We start from the raw sequence: 16,401 nt of genomic DNA, 5'->3' as shown, positions 1-16,401 counted from the left end.
TGTAAGGCCCCACAAAATTTCACCAAGGGATTCAAGTTTTGCGGTACCGAGGTAGGGCAATGTGTACAAGGGTAGTAGTTAAAGCTCGCCGTGGTACAAACTTTTTGGGTTGTAGAATGCATTGGCAGAAGAAGGCAGTTTCTGCGGTCAAGTTCGAGACCGCAGAACCACTCCACAGGCCGCATATCCATCGCGAAGTTGGGCAAAAACTTTGTTGAAATTTGAAGGATGTTTTGCGGTCATTTATGCGATCGTGCATCTGTTTCGCAGTCCGCATTGTCCATCGCAGATATGGCATGAAGAATTTTGTTGGGTGATTCTGCGGTCCATTTTGCGTCCACATAAGTGGTCTGCGAACCGCAGACCCATCGCAAACCGGTCCAGACCAGCTCAGTTCTTTGCATCATTTTCGCAGCCCATTTTGCTGGCCGCATATCTGTTACGCGGTCCATTCTGTGACTGTAGACCTGAGTTTGGAGGGTCCATTTTCCTATTTTTATAACTCGACCCAATTTTAATAAATAGCCTTAGAGGCTCATTTTGAAGTGGACTTCTTATGATCTTAGAGAGAGGTAAGAGTATTTTAGAGAGAGAAGGAGAAAACCTAACATTCTAATCATCCAATCTTGCACCAATCTTCAAGAATCAAGGAAGCCAATCACTAGATTATCATCTATCCGGGTAACTCCTACTCCTAAGCTTTCATGCAAGAGGTTGAGTTCAAGTATATTGTGGGGTTGGAAATAGGCCATGCATGCGACACTAGGTTGTATTATGTGGGGTTAGTGAACCATTTTGGGTTATTTCTTGTTGAAATTGGTTGAGGGAAAAATGGATTACCATTGTAGAGCCTTGTAGTTTATTTTGCATGATAGGTGTTTGACAAAATTCCTAAGAGAGTTACACCATGAGAATCCTTCTAATTATTAACCAATTTTCGCTATCTTCCTATAGATTGTTATTGCTAGAAGTGTTGGGGCGTTGTAGTAACTTAAGAAAAGCTCAAACAAGGTATGTCGGCTAAACTTCTCTCTTGAAATCGAATTCCATGATGTTCCCATAAGTTTCAAGTATGGTTGGCCCAAGTTCCTAATTCTCATGTTCCGAGTTATTCCTTATATATTTTACTATTCCGAATAAGATTGTGTTGAAAGATATATACTAAGAATATGCACCAAATTCTCTTATCGTCTTGTGTTCTCCGTCGGGAAAATATCCTAGTGTGATCAACATGTCGAGATAGTATAATTTCAAATCATGCTTACGGCCTTGATCCCAAATGCTCTTACTATTGATAACCTATAAATATGCTTGAATGTGAAAGAACTAAAGTGAGATATAAAATGAGTGATGGGTTTACAATACTTTAGCTTTATGTTTTGATGATCTAACAAACTTATTGTCAAAGAATCAGATAAGGGACCTGTCACACTTGGTACACAACTCAATCAACGGACTCGAGCTAATGTGAGTTGTATGACTTCAGAAGATAAAAAATCAACACAGGGACCTGATCCCCTTGTGTTTTCGTGATAGCAGTATGAAGTCAACTGTCTACAGCTCGAAAGTGACTGCCTGCACTGTACACGAAAATAGTGCAACACAGTACTGCAGACACTCCCCTTTGACCAACCAAATGATTATATCATTCAAGTGATGTCATCCAAGTTGTATTAACAAAGAGTATTAAAAAAACATCACTTGAACATTTGAGAATTCATTCAAGCTCTCCAGCCGTAACTCAATCAAGCATTCAATTCTTAAGTACATCAAGAACAAAGTACAATGCTACTACATACCAGTTCCTATAGCTAGTCTCTTGTATGTCCTTAGTTTAGTTTTAACTTTGTAATTGTTCTTCATTATAATTCCTACTTTGCTTATCTAGAAGCTTTAATTAGGAACCTCTTGAAAACCATAAACCTTCAGTGTTTGTATCGTGACTAGAGTTAGTCATAGTTGAAGTCTTTGTAATAGGTGTATTGCAAAGTGGCTTGTAATAAGTGTATTACAAATTAGTGAAGAATTAGGAGTTTAATTCCTAGATTGCATAGGTTGTAATATGAAGTTTGCTCATAGTGAAGTTGAAATCCTACCAGTGTAGGTCATGATTTTTTATCCCATTGAGCAGGGATTTTTCCACCTAAAAGTTCCTTGTTCCATTACTTACTGTTACATTAGCATTCTCTGTGGAAACCTATATAGGACCTGGTCTCTATATAGTTTAGTGGACTCATATATTTTATCAATTGGTATCAGAGCAGGTTCTTTCTAAAAGATTAACACCTAGAAAGGATCTTCATGGCTGCTCCACCAAACTTCGAGGAATGACAGTCTACATATAGACCACCCAGGTTCAATGGACAATACTATGGGTGGTGGAAGACAAGAATACATGACTTCATCATGGTAGGAGATTCTGAGTTGTGGGATGTTATTTGTGATGGTCCTTATGTCCCAACAAAGAATGTCGGAGACCCTTCAGAGACAATGCCAAAAACTAGGAAAGAATACAACGATGCAGATAGGAAAGCGGTGGAGAAAAACTTTTGTGCCAAGATAATCTTGGTGTGTGGGATATGACCTGATGAATACAACAGTATCTCAGCCTGTAAATCCACCAAAGAAATATGGGAAGCTTTACAAACATCACACGAGGGAACTACTCAAGTAAAGCAATCTAAGATTGACATGCTCACCACTGAGTATGAGCTTTTTAGAATGAAGGACGATGAATCCATTCAAGACATGCACACAAGATTCACGTCTACCAATAAATGAGTTACATTCGCTTGGAGAAATCATTCCTAGGTGTAAGCACGTGATTTTTGCCCAATATGAGAATTACTCCCCAAAAATCCAAAAATAAAATGATTTTTCTTTGGTGTGCAATTTTGTGATATTTTGTGATATTTTGAATAATTATTTGTATTTGTCTGTGCGTGTTTATTTGATAAATTAATAAAAAATACAAAAATATGTCGCATTTTGCATGTAGGATTTAATTCTATAGTTATTAGTAATTAAATTTGTTTTACAAAAATTAAAAATTACAAAAGTAGGCATCGTTTGCATTTTTAGCATTTAATGTCCAAATATACAATTTTATGCTTAATTATTACTTAATTGTGCGTTAATTGTTATTGGGAGTTAATTTGCGCTTTTATAACTTAATTTAATTCTTAATAATAGTTTAAGTATTTTTATAATTTAGTTTTAGAGAAATAAAAGAAGAAAAAAGAGCGAAAATATAAAGAAAGTCGGAATTGGGCCTCTTCTTCGATTTCAAGCCATAGGCCCAAAAAATGGCCCAATCTTCCCTACGACCCAGTCCATTTCGAACTGGGTCGACCCAGTCCATAACCCAAAAGACCCAAACCCTTTTTGTCTTACATTTTACAAAACAAAACAAAAACAAAATGAAGAAAACCCTAAAAATTGCAAAACTCACCCGCCCCCCCCCCTTTCTATCTTTCTTCTTCTTCTTCCTCAAGAAAGACAAGCTCCATCAATGGCTACTTCACCATCTCCACCACAACCACCCCTTCACCACATAACCATGGCTGCCCTCAAGCTTCACCATTGTCGTTTTTGTTTTTGCGCCATAGCTGCCCGCGTTTGCTTTCATCTTCTTCGTCGAGCTCAAGCTTGAGCTCGACATCCATGGACGACCACTGCTTCTCTAGCAGCCATGGCTGCATTCCTCGAGCACCCGAACCACCACCAAACGACCATCGTTGTCATGCCCGTTACTACTGTGCCGTGCTACTGCTTTTGCTTCCTCCGTCGAGTTGATGCCGCCCGTTTCTGCCACTGCTGGGTCGTCGCCGCTGCTGCCACGTCGCAATAGTGACGCTGCCGCTGCTACTCCTTCCTCCGCCGCTGCTTCTGCTTCTCGACGTCGTGCTGCTGCTCGTCACGGCAGTAGCTGCGGCTGCTTCTACTTCTTCTTCGTCTTCGTCGTCCTTCGTTCGAGCTTTGGTCGAGGCTCGGACAGATTTGCTTACAATAAAAGTGCGTCGTTGATTCATCTCCGGTTAGTTGTTTTTGAGTTTTATTTTTTGTCCATATTTTGTTTAATATTTTCCGGATTCAAATCGTTAAATGATTTAATCCTTGTTTTGTTCGTTGTTCGTCGTTGAAATAATTTTTAGTTTGTTCATATGTTTCGTTAAATTAATTTTCAGATTTCAAAATAGAAGTTTAATTAGTTGTTTTCATGTTTATTTCATGTTTGTATTATTGTTTAAGTAAGTATTTGTTAGTTTGATGTTTGTTAGATTCAAATTGAAATTTAATCAACTATTTCTTCAATTTGTTTCATGTGTTTATGTATTATTAGAAATTGTTAATATTGTTAAGTTCAAGTTTAAGTTCATAATTGTTTCTTCGTCGATCTTGTTATTTGTTTAAAGAATTTAGTTGTATTAAAGGAATATATTGTTTTAATCGTTTAATCCGTCATGTTTGTTGTCTTAAAATAGATTCATTCATGTTCATACTTTGTTTGGATGATCTTGAATCCGAATTTTGTATAGTTTGATTTCTTGTTTACCATTTATAATTATTGCTTGAATTGTTCTCATAATCTTGTTTAAAGTTTAATATAAGAATTGTTTGTTGTAATGTTGTTAGAGTTGATTTTAAGTTCAATATGATTGAATTTAGAAATCTTCATACTTTGTTTGTTGTTGTTGTTGAATCCGAAAATAGGATTGTTTGTTGCTAAAATATTGTTCAATCAAATTTTAGTTGTTCTTTGTTGTTCAATTCGTGTTCATGTGATTTGTTGTTGAAATGTTGTTAAAATTGTGTTCATGTGATATTGTTGTTATGATGTTCATCCATGTTCATATTGTTGTTTGAACATTGTTAGAAATTGATCATATTGTCTATATTTTGGTTAAGTTTGATTAATTGATGTGTTATAGCTGATGGGTAGTTTGTTAAATTTGTAATACGTTCAGGGATAGTTTGGTAATTTCAGTAAGGTCGGAAGGGGTAGTTTAGGAATTGTACATTTTGAAATTGTTTATTTGAAGCATGGGGGACAAAATGAAATGGGGTGGGTTGTGATATGATTATTTAATATAAAGGGGGGACAAGATTTAAATTAAAGGGGAATCTTGCATTATTTTAAATAAAGCATGGGGGACAAAATATAATGGGGTGGTGTGATATGTTTATTTAATGTAATGGGAATGAGTGGAAAGATAATGGGTTGGGTAGAGAAAAAGTATTGATTAAAAGATTTATGGGATGGGATTATATATATGTGAAGTCTTGAACACAAGACATAACAAGAAATACAGAGAACAGAAATAGAGGGAGATACGAAAAAAAAATACACACACAGATAGAGAGAAAAAAACGGACAGAGAATAGAAGAGAGAAAAATTCCGAAAAAATATTTAAGCTTTCAAAATAAAAATAAAACTAAAAAAATCTACTGCTTTCTTTCTTTGTTTGAAATTAGTATTAATGGTTTGTTTCATTTAAAGCTTAAAGCTTTTGTTTTTGGAATTACTACTCCACCGGTCTGTTACTGGGTTGTTACTGTTGCTGGGCAGTTGTTGCTATTGTACTGTTATTACTGCTGCTGATTCTCATCATCATTTTCTTTTGCTTCCAATATCAGGTACATATCTGTAAATTCATGTCATGAAAAGCTTCAACATGGCAAGTAAATGAAGTTTGGAATTATAAGGATGTCTTCTACTCATTTAAATTTTATTAGTTTAAATTTCAGTTTGTTTCAGTTGGTTAACAAAGTAGTATGCTTGACATGAAGACTATTATCTAATCGTTTTCTTTTTAAAAGTTTGCATAAGTTTTGTAATAATATTGTCCATTTCGAAATCTCATTAGTATAGTTATATTTGAATTGTCAAAATAGGGAATATGACATAAAAATGGGCCATTGATTACATCCCGTAACATTGTTAGCTAAATGTAAAGTAGAATAGAAATATCAAGAAAACTACGTTCTAACCTCTGTTGTTGAATAAGGTTAAAATGATGTTGATTGTATTTTTTCATATATGGTAAGATAACGGGTATATGTATAACCATAAGAAAGGTGAATTGATTAGCTTGTTACGACATTAAAATATTATGAATGGTTCCGACGAACAACTACGTTGTATATAAAGCAATTTTATTGAATCAGTTTGTAATATTTCTTTTTTCTTATCAACTTGACTCTTATCTTCCATTGCAAACATTAACCAAACCATTATAACTTTGGACTAAAAACAAGTAGATGAGAAGGAGATATAATTTCTTCGAAAACTATTAGTTTGTTCATCAAATTAATTCTCTTTCCTAGTTTTATATGCAATTCATTTTTTGGGTATGCATATATTGTATTTACGAAAAAATGGTATTATTAATCCCACGTTTATTTTTACCCTTTTAAATTTGAATGGCTTGGAGAAATTTAATTCTTATGCAAAAAATATAATTTGCGGTTAACATTCAACAATTTATGGAAAATCTATACTACTATTAAGAATATTTTGCGTGATTAGGGATGCGTTCGCGTAACCTGATTATATTTCTAAAAGTAATTCGGATTATGCGTTCGCGCAACTTCGAACGAACATTTAATAAAAAGGGGGCTCTTCGGAGAATATCAATATTAATTTCATATAACTCGAGATGTGCGGTTCAATATTTAATTATACAAGAGCGACGAACGTTCTTAATTTTATTTTAAGCACAATTTCGAACTAGTCCTTTTTTTTTCTTATAATAAAAAATTTCGAAAAAAATAATAATTATTATATTATCAATATCATTGTGTATACGTACGCGTGACACGATTTTTCACGTTAAAATATATATAATATATAAAACGGATACACGTACGCGTGATTCGATTCAAAAAAGGGTCTTTAAATCTAAATAGAAGCGGTAACAATAAAATCATGCAATAAAAAATGTATTTAGCTAATCAAAATAATCAAGCCGAATATAACAGTTGAGCGACCGTGCTAGAACCACGGAACTCGGGAATGCCTAACACCTTCTCCCGGGTTAACAGAATTCCTTATCCGGATTTCTGGTGCGCAGACTGTTAAATAGACAGAGTCATATTCTCCTCGATTCAGGGATTAAAACCGGTGACTTGGGACGCCTTAAAATTCCCAGGTGGCGACTCTAAAACAAACAAACAAATCCCGTTTCGACTGTCCTTTAATTGGAGAAAACTCCCCACGCGCCCCGCGGGCGCGGTAAAAAGGAGGTGTGACACTAGGAACAAGCTAGTGAGAAAAATTCTTAGTGTTTTGCCCAGTTCATGCGAGAGTAAAGTGAATGTCATTACTGAAGCAAAGGATCTGCAGGCCCTAACTATAGATGAGCTAGTTGGAAATCTGAAAACCTACGAAATGAAGAAGAAAAAGGATAGTAGAAGAAGAGAACCAAAGAAGGAAAATAACGTGATACTCAAAGCTGAAAACAATGACTCAAGTGAAGAGGACAATGACATGGCTTACCTAACCAGAAGGTTTCAGAAGATGGTCTGAAGGAATAGAGGCATACCAAAGCTGGCAGTTCCAGCAAACTAAAGAATTATGACCTCTGTCATAAATGTGGTAAGCCAGGGCATTTCATCAAAGATTTCCCTCTCCTAAAGCAAGAACACTTCAAGTACAAGCCTGATAAAGCAGCCAAGAGAAACCCGATTCCTGACAAACGCTTCAAAAGAAAGAACGTCTCTGACAACGTTGTGAAGCAAGTTCTTGAAGCATGGGGAGATTCCTCCAGTGAGTCTGAAGAAGAAAATGATGCAGGTGATAGTTCTATGAGGGCTGTTGAAAGTGAAGCAAATGAATATGATTCAATATTTGCCTTGATGGCGCAGTCAGACAATGATGAAGATGATGATAATGATGAGGTAACTTTCAGGGATGTTCAGAGAAATATGAAATCCTACTCTCCTAAGAAACTCATGTCATTAACAAATGTATTAATTGATGCCTATCATAGTCTTGTAGATGATAAGGATGCCTTAACCATAGAGTTAGGAGATGTTGAACGAACTAGAGATGACCTGGTAGTTTGTGTGGTTGATCTGAAGGAAACCATAGGTAATCTGGAAATTGAAAAGGAGGTTCTAACTAAGAAAGTTGCTAGTGTAGAACATGAAAGAGACGATTTGATGGTAGTAGCTGTTGACTTAAAAGAAGCTACTGAAAAATTCAATAAAGAAAAGAATGACTTAGTGGAGAAAGTTGATGTCTTAGAGCAAGAAAGATATGGCCTCGTAGTTGTGATTATAGACTTGAGGGAAACAATAGAGGAACTCAAAGCAGAACGTAGGCCTAGAAATTCTGAGAAAGGGAAAAAGTTGCTAGTGAAGCACATATTAAGCTTGAAAACGAGTTAAATGCTGTAAAAACTAGTCTACGTGCTGACCTTGAGAAAAATAGACAACTTCAAGCAGAATTGGAAAGAGTAAAAAATGATCTTGGGAAGTCTCTTAAGTAGACCTGGTCCTCGAATGCTATTACTGCCATGTACGTTAATAATGGTGGAAACAGGCAGGGAATAAGGTTTCAAAGGGTGAGAACTCCTTATAACCCTCATAGCAAGTATGTTACTGTACCTGACAATTGGTTGTGTACCCATTGTGGGAACAATAGGCATTTCAAAGAAAATTGCCAAGCTAGGGTTCAGTCTCTTAAAAAAATCAAATTTTTTGCTGAGAGAGTAACTGCTGAAAAGGGACCAGGTGCCACCCATAAAAAACGCATATTACCTGCATGGACTATAAGAGCACTTCTTCATCCTCTTGATTATTACAAGGGACCCAAACTTGCTTGGGTTCCTAAATCTAACCCGTGATCTCTTTGTGCAGGGAACAATGAAAAGAAGCAGTCAATAATGGTTCATGGATAGTGGATGCTCAAAGCACATGACTGGGAATACCATGGATTTTCTTTCACTAAAAGCCTTGCAAGGAGGGAGTGTATCCTTTGGTAATGGGAAAAGGGGTACATTCTTGGAGTTGGAAAGATTGGGAAATCACTCACTCACTCAATTGAGAATGTGTACTATGTCAATGGTCTTAAGTACAGTCTCCTGAGTGTTTCTCAAATATGTGATAAAGGAAACAAGATGAAGTTCTTGTCAAAGATATGCACAGTTACAAATCTAGTAACGAGTGAAGTGGTACTTGTGGCCAAAAGATACAAGAACATCTACACTGCTGACTGTGAGTCCCTACAAAGTGGTGATCTGAGTTTCCTGAAAGCAGTTGATAATAATGCTGAACTGTGGCATAGAAGATTGGGCATGTAAGTTTCTCTCTACTGAATAAGCTAGTTTAGAAGGACCTGGTTTGTGGTCTGCCCAAGTCAAAGTTTATGGAGCAAAACGTTTGTGATGCCTGCACCAGAGGAAAGCATGTGAAATCTTCATTCAAGCCAAAGAAGGATGTCAGCACCTCAAAACCACTTGATCTCCTTCATATGGATCTACGTGGTCCTATGAGAGTGCAAAGCAGGGGAGGAAAAAGATACATTTTTGTGATAGTGGATGACTATTCCAGATTCACTTGGACTCTGTTCCTTAAAACAAAAGATGAGACTTTTGAAATTTGTATAGCCTTTGTTAAGAAAATTCCAGTGAAAATGGAATCAAAAGTAGCATGCATTAGATCAGATCATGGAACAGAATTTGACAATGCTAAGTTTAATGATTTCTGCAACGAGAATAGGATTACTCATAACTTCTCAGCCCCTAGAACTCCACAACAAAATGGAGTTGTGGAAAGGAAGAACAGAACCCTTAAAGAAATGGCAAGGACAATGCTGATAGATAGTGGGATTGCTAAGAACTTCTGGGTTGAAGCTATCAACACTGCCTGCTACTTGGTGAACAGGTGCATGATCAGGTCTCTCTTGAACAAAACTCCCTATGAGTTGCTGAATGGAAGGAAGCCCAAGATGACTCACTTAAGAAATTTTGGGTGCAAATGTTATGTTCTCAACAATGGAAATGATCAGCTTGGAAAATTTGATGCCAAGAGTAATGAAGAAATCTTTTTGGGACATTCTTCTCAAAGTAAAGCTTACAAGGTCTACAATAAGCGGACTCAATGCGTAGAGGAGAGTGTACATGTAATCTTTGATGAGTCGTACCTTTCCTATGAGGAAAGCAACAAGGGTGATCAAGATGGAGAGCCTCTGCTAGTTCCAGGTGAAGTCATTGATATGGCAAATGGAAAGGCAGACATGATGAGTCAAGTGAAGGAGCCAAGTGAAGACAATGCAGTCTCTTCCTCATCAACCAGAGAGGAACCAAGTACCACAATTATAACTACTAAAATTGAAGAAAGAGTGGTTGATGCAGTTCAAAGTACCCGACAGGTAGCTGAAAGAAGAATGCCAGGGAACCAGTCAGATTTACCCAGCTCCTCTACAAATGAGGCTCAAGTGCCCAACTGGAAACACAAACGCTCCCATCCTCTTAACAATATAATTACACCTCTGGATTCAGGAGTGCAAACTAGATCAAAAGCCAGAAACTCATTTGCCTTCTCAGCTTTTCTTTCCCAAATAAAGCCCAAAAACATTAAAGAAGCCTTAAAAGATGCAGACTGGATCACAGCCATGCAAGATGAGTTACATCAGTTCGAAAGGAACAACGTATGGCACCTGGTACCTAGACCCTCAAATCGAACCAACATAAGAACCAGGTGGGCATTCAGGAATAAGCTTGATGAACATATGTCACAACCCTAAACTCGGACCCAGTCGTTATGGCGCCTCTCGTGAAGACAAGGCCAGCCGACACTTCCTATTTAAATATTTAACAGTTAAACAGTAAGAAACAGTCTAAAGCAAGATAAAATAATCCAATGTTTAAGCAGTTAACAACATAATGTGCGGATACAATCCAACACAGCCCGATACTGGGGTGTCACTAGTCATGAGCATCTAAACAATCCGAAATACTTAGAGAAATCTATAGAGTTTAATACAATAACTAAGAACTCAGAGAAATAAGATAGGGAAGAAGCTCCAGGATGCGAACGCCGACAGCTACCTAAAGACTCCTCGGATCCGCCTGAACTGGAAAGATCAACATTCGAGAGCGGGACCAGATGCGCCTGAATCTGCACATGGGGTGCAGAGAGTAAAGTGAGTACTCCAACTCAGTGAGTAATAATCATAAATAAAGACTGAAAGCAAGAAATCACATAAAACACATTTGCAGACTATAATGAAGCAGTAAAATTAGTGAAAGATATGTGAAAGTCATTTAATTCAAATTAAACTTCACGAAAACCTTTTTCAACAATTTAAGCAGATAAATGGCAGGTAATTAAGAAAAATAAACACATAATGGTTCGCCCCTCGGGCACAGTATCAACAAATCCGCCCCTCGGGCAATATCTCAGAACAATAACAGCCCTCAGGCTATATCTCACATCATAATGGGTACCTGTACTCACTGGGGGTGTGCAGACTCCTGGAGGGGCCCCTTACGACCCAAGCACAATATCAAGTCATCTCGTGGCATCATTGCTAGACCCTCGACCTCATATCAACAAGCCACCTGGTGGCATACATATCTCAGCCCCTCAGCCTTATAAACATAATCAGTGTATCACCGCTGCGGCGTGCAGCCCGACCCAAAAGTATCCTCACAGCACAGGCTCTCGACCTTACTCAGTCTAAAATCACATAAGCCACTCGAGCAATAGTAAAACATGATGCTCAACCCAAAATATTATTTGAGATATCATTTGATATATTAAAACAAAGTAAACATGGCTGAGTTATGAAAACAGTGAAATATAGCATGACTAAGTTCAAGTATAAAGTCAAAACAGTGAGGAAATATCAATAAAATCCCCTAAGGGTTCAAATAGTTGGCATCTAGCCCAAATATGGCATTCAGCCCAAAACATGATGATAACAAATAGATTTCAGTCAAATACGCGGTAAAATAGTCATTCAGGACGGACTAAGTCACAATCCCCAATAGTGCACGACCCCACGCTCATCATCTAGCGTGTGCGTCACCTCAATATAGCACAACGATATGCAATCTGGGGTTTCATACCCTCAGGATATCATTTACAATTATTACTCACCTCAATCTGGTCCAAACTCTAGCCCGCGATGCCTTTTCCCTCACGAACCGACCTACGGATGCTCCAAATCTAGCCACAATCAGTACATAACCATTAAAATATGCTAAGGGAAAAAAACTCACTCGAAAATATTCAATTTACATAAAAATCCCGAAATTGTTCAAACCTGGCCCCCGGGCCCACATCTTAGAATCTAACAAAATTAACATCAATAGAATCCTCATCCTCCCACGAGTCTATATATATCAAGAACATCAAAATCGGACCTCAAATGACCCATCAAGTCCCCACTCAAAGGTCTCTTACTATCAAGCCCTAATCCCTCAATTTTATTCCTTAATTTCCACTAATAACATGATTAAACAATGGAAAAATGATCATAAACATGAGTAATGAAGCTCAGGGAACTTACCCAACTGATTCTCTTCGATTATCCCTTGAATTCACTGCCCTAACTCGCTTCCCGTCTTCAAAAATGGAGAACTTAGCAAAAATTCGCGAAGGAACATTATATACTTTCTGACCCAGGTATTTTCGCATCTGCGGTCCTTTTTGTGGTCCCGCTTTAGCGACTATTCCACCGCATCTGCGGTTTTCATTAAAATGACAATCTCCGCATCTGTGGTTAAAAACTTGCACCTGCACTACCGCAGGTGTGCCCACTTCACCGCTTCTGCTATTCCTAAAGACTTCTACTTGGCCGCATCTGCGGCTGCCTTTCGCTTCTGCGATCATAGCACCTGCGGTCTCCCAACCGCAGGTGCGGTTATGACAGAACCAAATGCTTCAGCTACAAAACTCAATTCCAAATCCTTCCGTTACCTATCCGGAATCACCTCGAGGCCCCCGGGACCTCAACAAAAAGCACAAACATATCCCATAATCTTATTCAAACTCGTTCCAACCTTTGAAATGCTCAAAACAACATTAAAACATCAAAATCACATCAAATTCAAGCCTAGGATTCTAAAATCTTCTGAATTCCGCTTTTGATAAAAAAACCCAACAAAACCACGTCTGAATGACCTGAAATTTTGCATACACATCCCAAATGCCACAATGGAACTACTACAACTCCCAAAATTCCATTCCGACCCCTATATCAAAATCTCACCTGTCAACCGGAAAATGCCGAAATCTCAATTTCGCCAATTCAAGCCTAAACCTTCCACGGACTTCCAAAATGCATTCCGATCATGCTCCTAAGTCCTAAATCACCTAACGGAGCTAACCAAATCATAAAATATTCCGATCCACGATCATATACCAACAAGTCAAATCTTGGTCAAACCTTTCAAATTTCAAGCTTCAAACTGAGGACTGTTCTTCTAAATTCATTTCGATTACCCTGAAAACCAAAACTAACGATTTACATAAGTCATAATACATCACACGGGGCAAGTCATGCCTGAGAAGTGGCAAGCAAAGTGCAAAAGCTCAAAACGACCGATCGGGTCGTTACAACATGGAAACACTACAATGAACAAGGCAAGGCTAGTGGTCCAAAGCTACAATAAGGAGGAATGAATTGATTATGATGAGACTTTTGCTCCGGTTGCTCGCATGGAAGCTACTAGAATCCTCATTGCCTTTTCATCACATATGAAATTCACTTTGTTTCAAATGGATGTCAAAAGTGCTTTTCTAAATAGCTTCCTCAAGGAAGAAGTTTATATAAAGCAACCTCCAGGTTTTGAATGTCATGATAAGGCACTGTATGGGTTAAAGTAGACTCCTCGATTTTGGTATGAAAGATTGTCAAAGTTTCTCTGAGAAAATAGTTTTACAAAAGGAAAAATTGACAACACCTTATTCCTGAAGAAACGAGAGAGGAACCTGCTCATCGTTCAAGTATATATTGATGATATCATTTTTGGGGCAACAACTGATTCACTATGTGAAGAATTTGCAAAAATCATGTGAAGTGAGTTTGTGATGAGCATGATGGGTGAGTTGAATTTCTTCTTGGGTCTTCAAGTAAAGCAGTCCATAAAGAGTACATTCATCAGTCAATAGAAATATATCCAGGAGCTTCTGAAGAGGTTTGATATGGAAGCATCAAAAGTGATTGACACTCCCATTACCATTGCTACTCAGCTGGATATGGATGAATCTGGCTCTCTTGTAAATCAAACCATGTATAGAGGAATTATCGGGTCTCTTCTCTATCTCACTTCCAACAGACCAGATATTGTCTTTAGTGGGGCTATGTACAAGGTTTCAGTCAAATCCCAAGGAATCTCATCTGAAGGCTGCCAAGAGAATTTTGAAATATCTTAAGGGAACACAGGACCTGGTCCTATACTACCCTTCATGTGACAATTTTAATCTTATTAGGTATGCTGATGCTGACTATGCAGGTTATCTTGTGGACATGAAAAACACATCTGGAATGGCTCACTTTCTAGGATCATGCCTCATCTCATAGGGCATAAGGAAGCAAAATTCAGTTGCTTTTTCAACAGCTGAATCAGAATATTTTACTGCAGCTTCTGGCTGTGCTCAGCTCCTATAGATCAAACAACAATTGGAAGATTTTGGTGTGTACACTGGCTGTGTGCCTCTTCTATGTGACAACACTAGTTCACTCAACATGGCCAAGAACCTGGTTCAACATAAAAGAACCAAGCACATTGATGTGAGACATCATTTTCTCATAGACAATGTGAAGAAGGGGCTTATCTGTATGAAGTTCTGCAGTACAGAAGACCAAATTGCAGATATCTTCACCAAAGCACTAAGCATAGAATATTTTGAGAGAAACAGGATGGAGCTGGGGCTAATAAAGCCTAATTGAGAACCTGATTCCTACCATATGGCTATGAAAGTCACATTTAGGTAAAATTAGCTAAAGTGTTTTCCGGCCAAGCCTAACTCACTTCAATACTGTTGCAGGTAGACACGCATGATGATTATAGAAGTTGCAAAAGCACTGTATGAGCGGTAAAAGAGGATTGAGAATTTTTGAAAGACAGGTCAAGAACCTGGTTCTTGTACCACATGTTAGTAGTCTTGTGTTTTTTCATACATATCTTAAAAGGAAACAAAAATTAAGTGCCATGTCATCAACCTTTTCAGACCCTATATGTCACGTTTTTTCATTCAAATCCCTTCACTCCCCTCTGAAATGTTACATCTCCCCGAAAAGCACCGGCATTTCAGAACTGGTTTCTCTCTCCCTCATAATTGTCTCTTCTCCCATTAAAACCCCCTCATCACTTTGAACGATCATATCTCTCTCCCTCTCTCTCTCTTTATCTCTCTCTCTCTCTCTCTCTCTCTCTTTCCTTCTCTTCAGTCCCTCTCCAGAACTTTCAAACTTCTTCTCCACCATGGCTGAAGATCAACCGATAATCCCCACCATAGTCTAGAAAACTCCAGAGAAAACCCTTGACTCTTCTATTTCTAGTGAAACACTTCTCACCATTCCCTTTTCCACCACCATTGTAGATGATACTCCTAAACCTGATTCTCCTTCACCCTTTATTTCCTCCATTACTCCCTCAGACCCTTCTCTCTCTCTAAGTGTTGAGAACTCAGAAACCCCCAAACTCAATAACTTCTTATCTTTGTCGCCTGAGATTCTCACAACACAAAACAAAGATAGAGAACAGAGTGATACTCCATAGGTAGAAAAGTCTTCTGAGGTTGGTATTAATCAATCTTCAAGTACTCCTATCTTGGAGTTTGCTGCACCCAGAATCTCCAAAGAAAGAGGCCATAGAAATATATTGACTATATCTGTTGAAGGAATAGTGTATGGAGTTACCCCTACTATGTCTGAGTCTAAGGGGGAAGAGACTATGTCTGAATCTAAGGGGGAAGAGACTAAGTCATTGGTGGGAGAAGGAACTGTGGTGCTCTTTGAAAATCCTATACCAGAAGAACCTACTGGGACCCTTCTTGAAAGACCTGACCTCTCTCCTGAGGAAACAGGTCAAGGATCCTCTTCCTAGGTCAGTTTCAACCCTGCTCCTTCTCCTCACATTGATGTTGATCCTTTGGAAATTTTGGCTCCTGCTATGATGTCTAGTGATGAAGAAGATCAGGATAATGTTGCTCTAGATGTGTTCATTGCCAGAAGGAGGCCAGTAGCCATTCCTGAGCCCTCTCCTAAGTGACCTACTATTAGGTTGCAGGCAAATGAGGCTCTTGAGTCTGCCAAGAAGAAGAAAAAGAGGCTGGTGAAAAATGGAGAGGTTGTGTGTGACAAGAACATCCCTGTTGTGGAAGTGGATGAGGAAGCTATAGAGGAACCAAGTTCCTTAGTCAAGAGATCTCAGAAAAAGAAG

General features: G+C 38.1%; 1 protein-coding gene across 1 annotated transcript; it reads left to right on the top strand.

Moving 5' to 3' along the window:
• Positions 1 to 8,935: 8,935 nt before the first annotated feature.
• LOC142176057 (uncharacterized) lies at positions 8,936 to 14,537 on the top strand. The gene is made up of 5 exons (XM_075243115.1): positions 8,936 to 8,999; positions 9,116 to 9,302; positions 9,404 to 10,667; positions 14,138 to 14,319; positions 14,447 to 14,537. Exons 1-5 carry the CDS (start codon positions 8,936 to 8,938, stop codon positions 14,535 to 14,537), a joined length of 1,788 nt encoding a protein of 595 aa, XP_075099216.1.
• The last annotated feature ends 1,864 nt before the right edge of the window (positions 14,538 to 16,401 follow it).

Source organism: Nicotiana tabacum, chromosome 22 (assembly GCF_000715075.1).
Source record: "Nicotiana tabacum cultivar K326 chromosome 22, ASM71507v2, whole genome shotgun sequence".
Taxonomy (NCBI): Eukaryota; Viridiplantae; Streptophyta; class Magnoliopsida; order Solanales; family Solanaceae; genus Nicotiana; species Nicotiana tabacum.
The sequence above is the reverse complement of the archived record's forward strand: the minus strand, read 5'-3'. Positions and strand labels throughout refer to the sequence as shown.

Excerpts from the sequence above, each read along its gene's own strand:
- LOC142176057 (XM_075243115.1), top strand. The coding sequence starts at position 8,936 with ATGGATTTTCTTTCACTAAAAGCCTTGCAAGGAGGGAGTGTATCCTTT. Across the intron at positions 9,000-9,115 it reads CTTTGGTAATGGGAAAAGGG|GAAACAAGATGAAGTTCTTG; the intron begins GTACATTCTTGG and ends TATGTGATAAAG. Across the intron at positions 9,303-9,403 it reads TGGCATAGAAGATTGGGCAT|AGGAAAGCATGTGAAATCTT; the intron begins GTAAGTTTCTCT and ends TGCCTGCACCAG.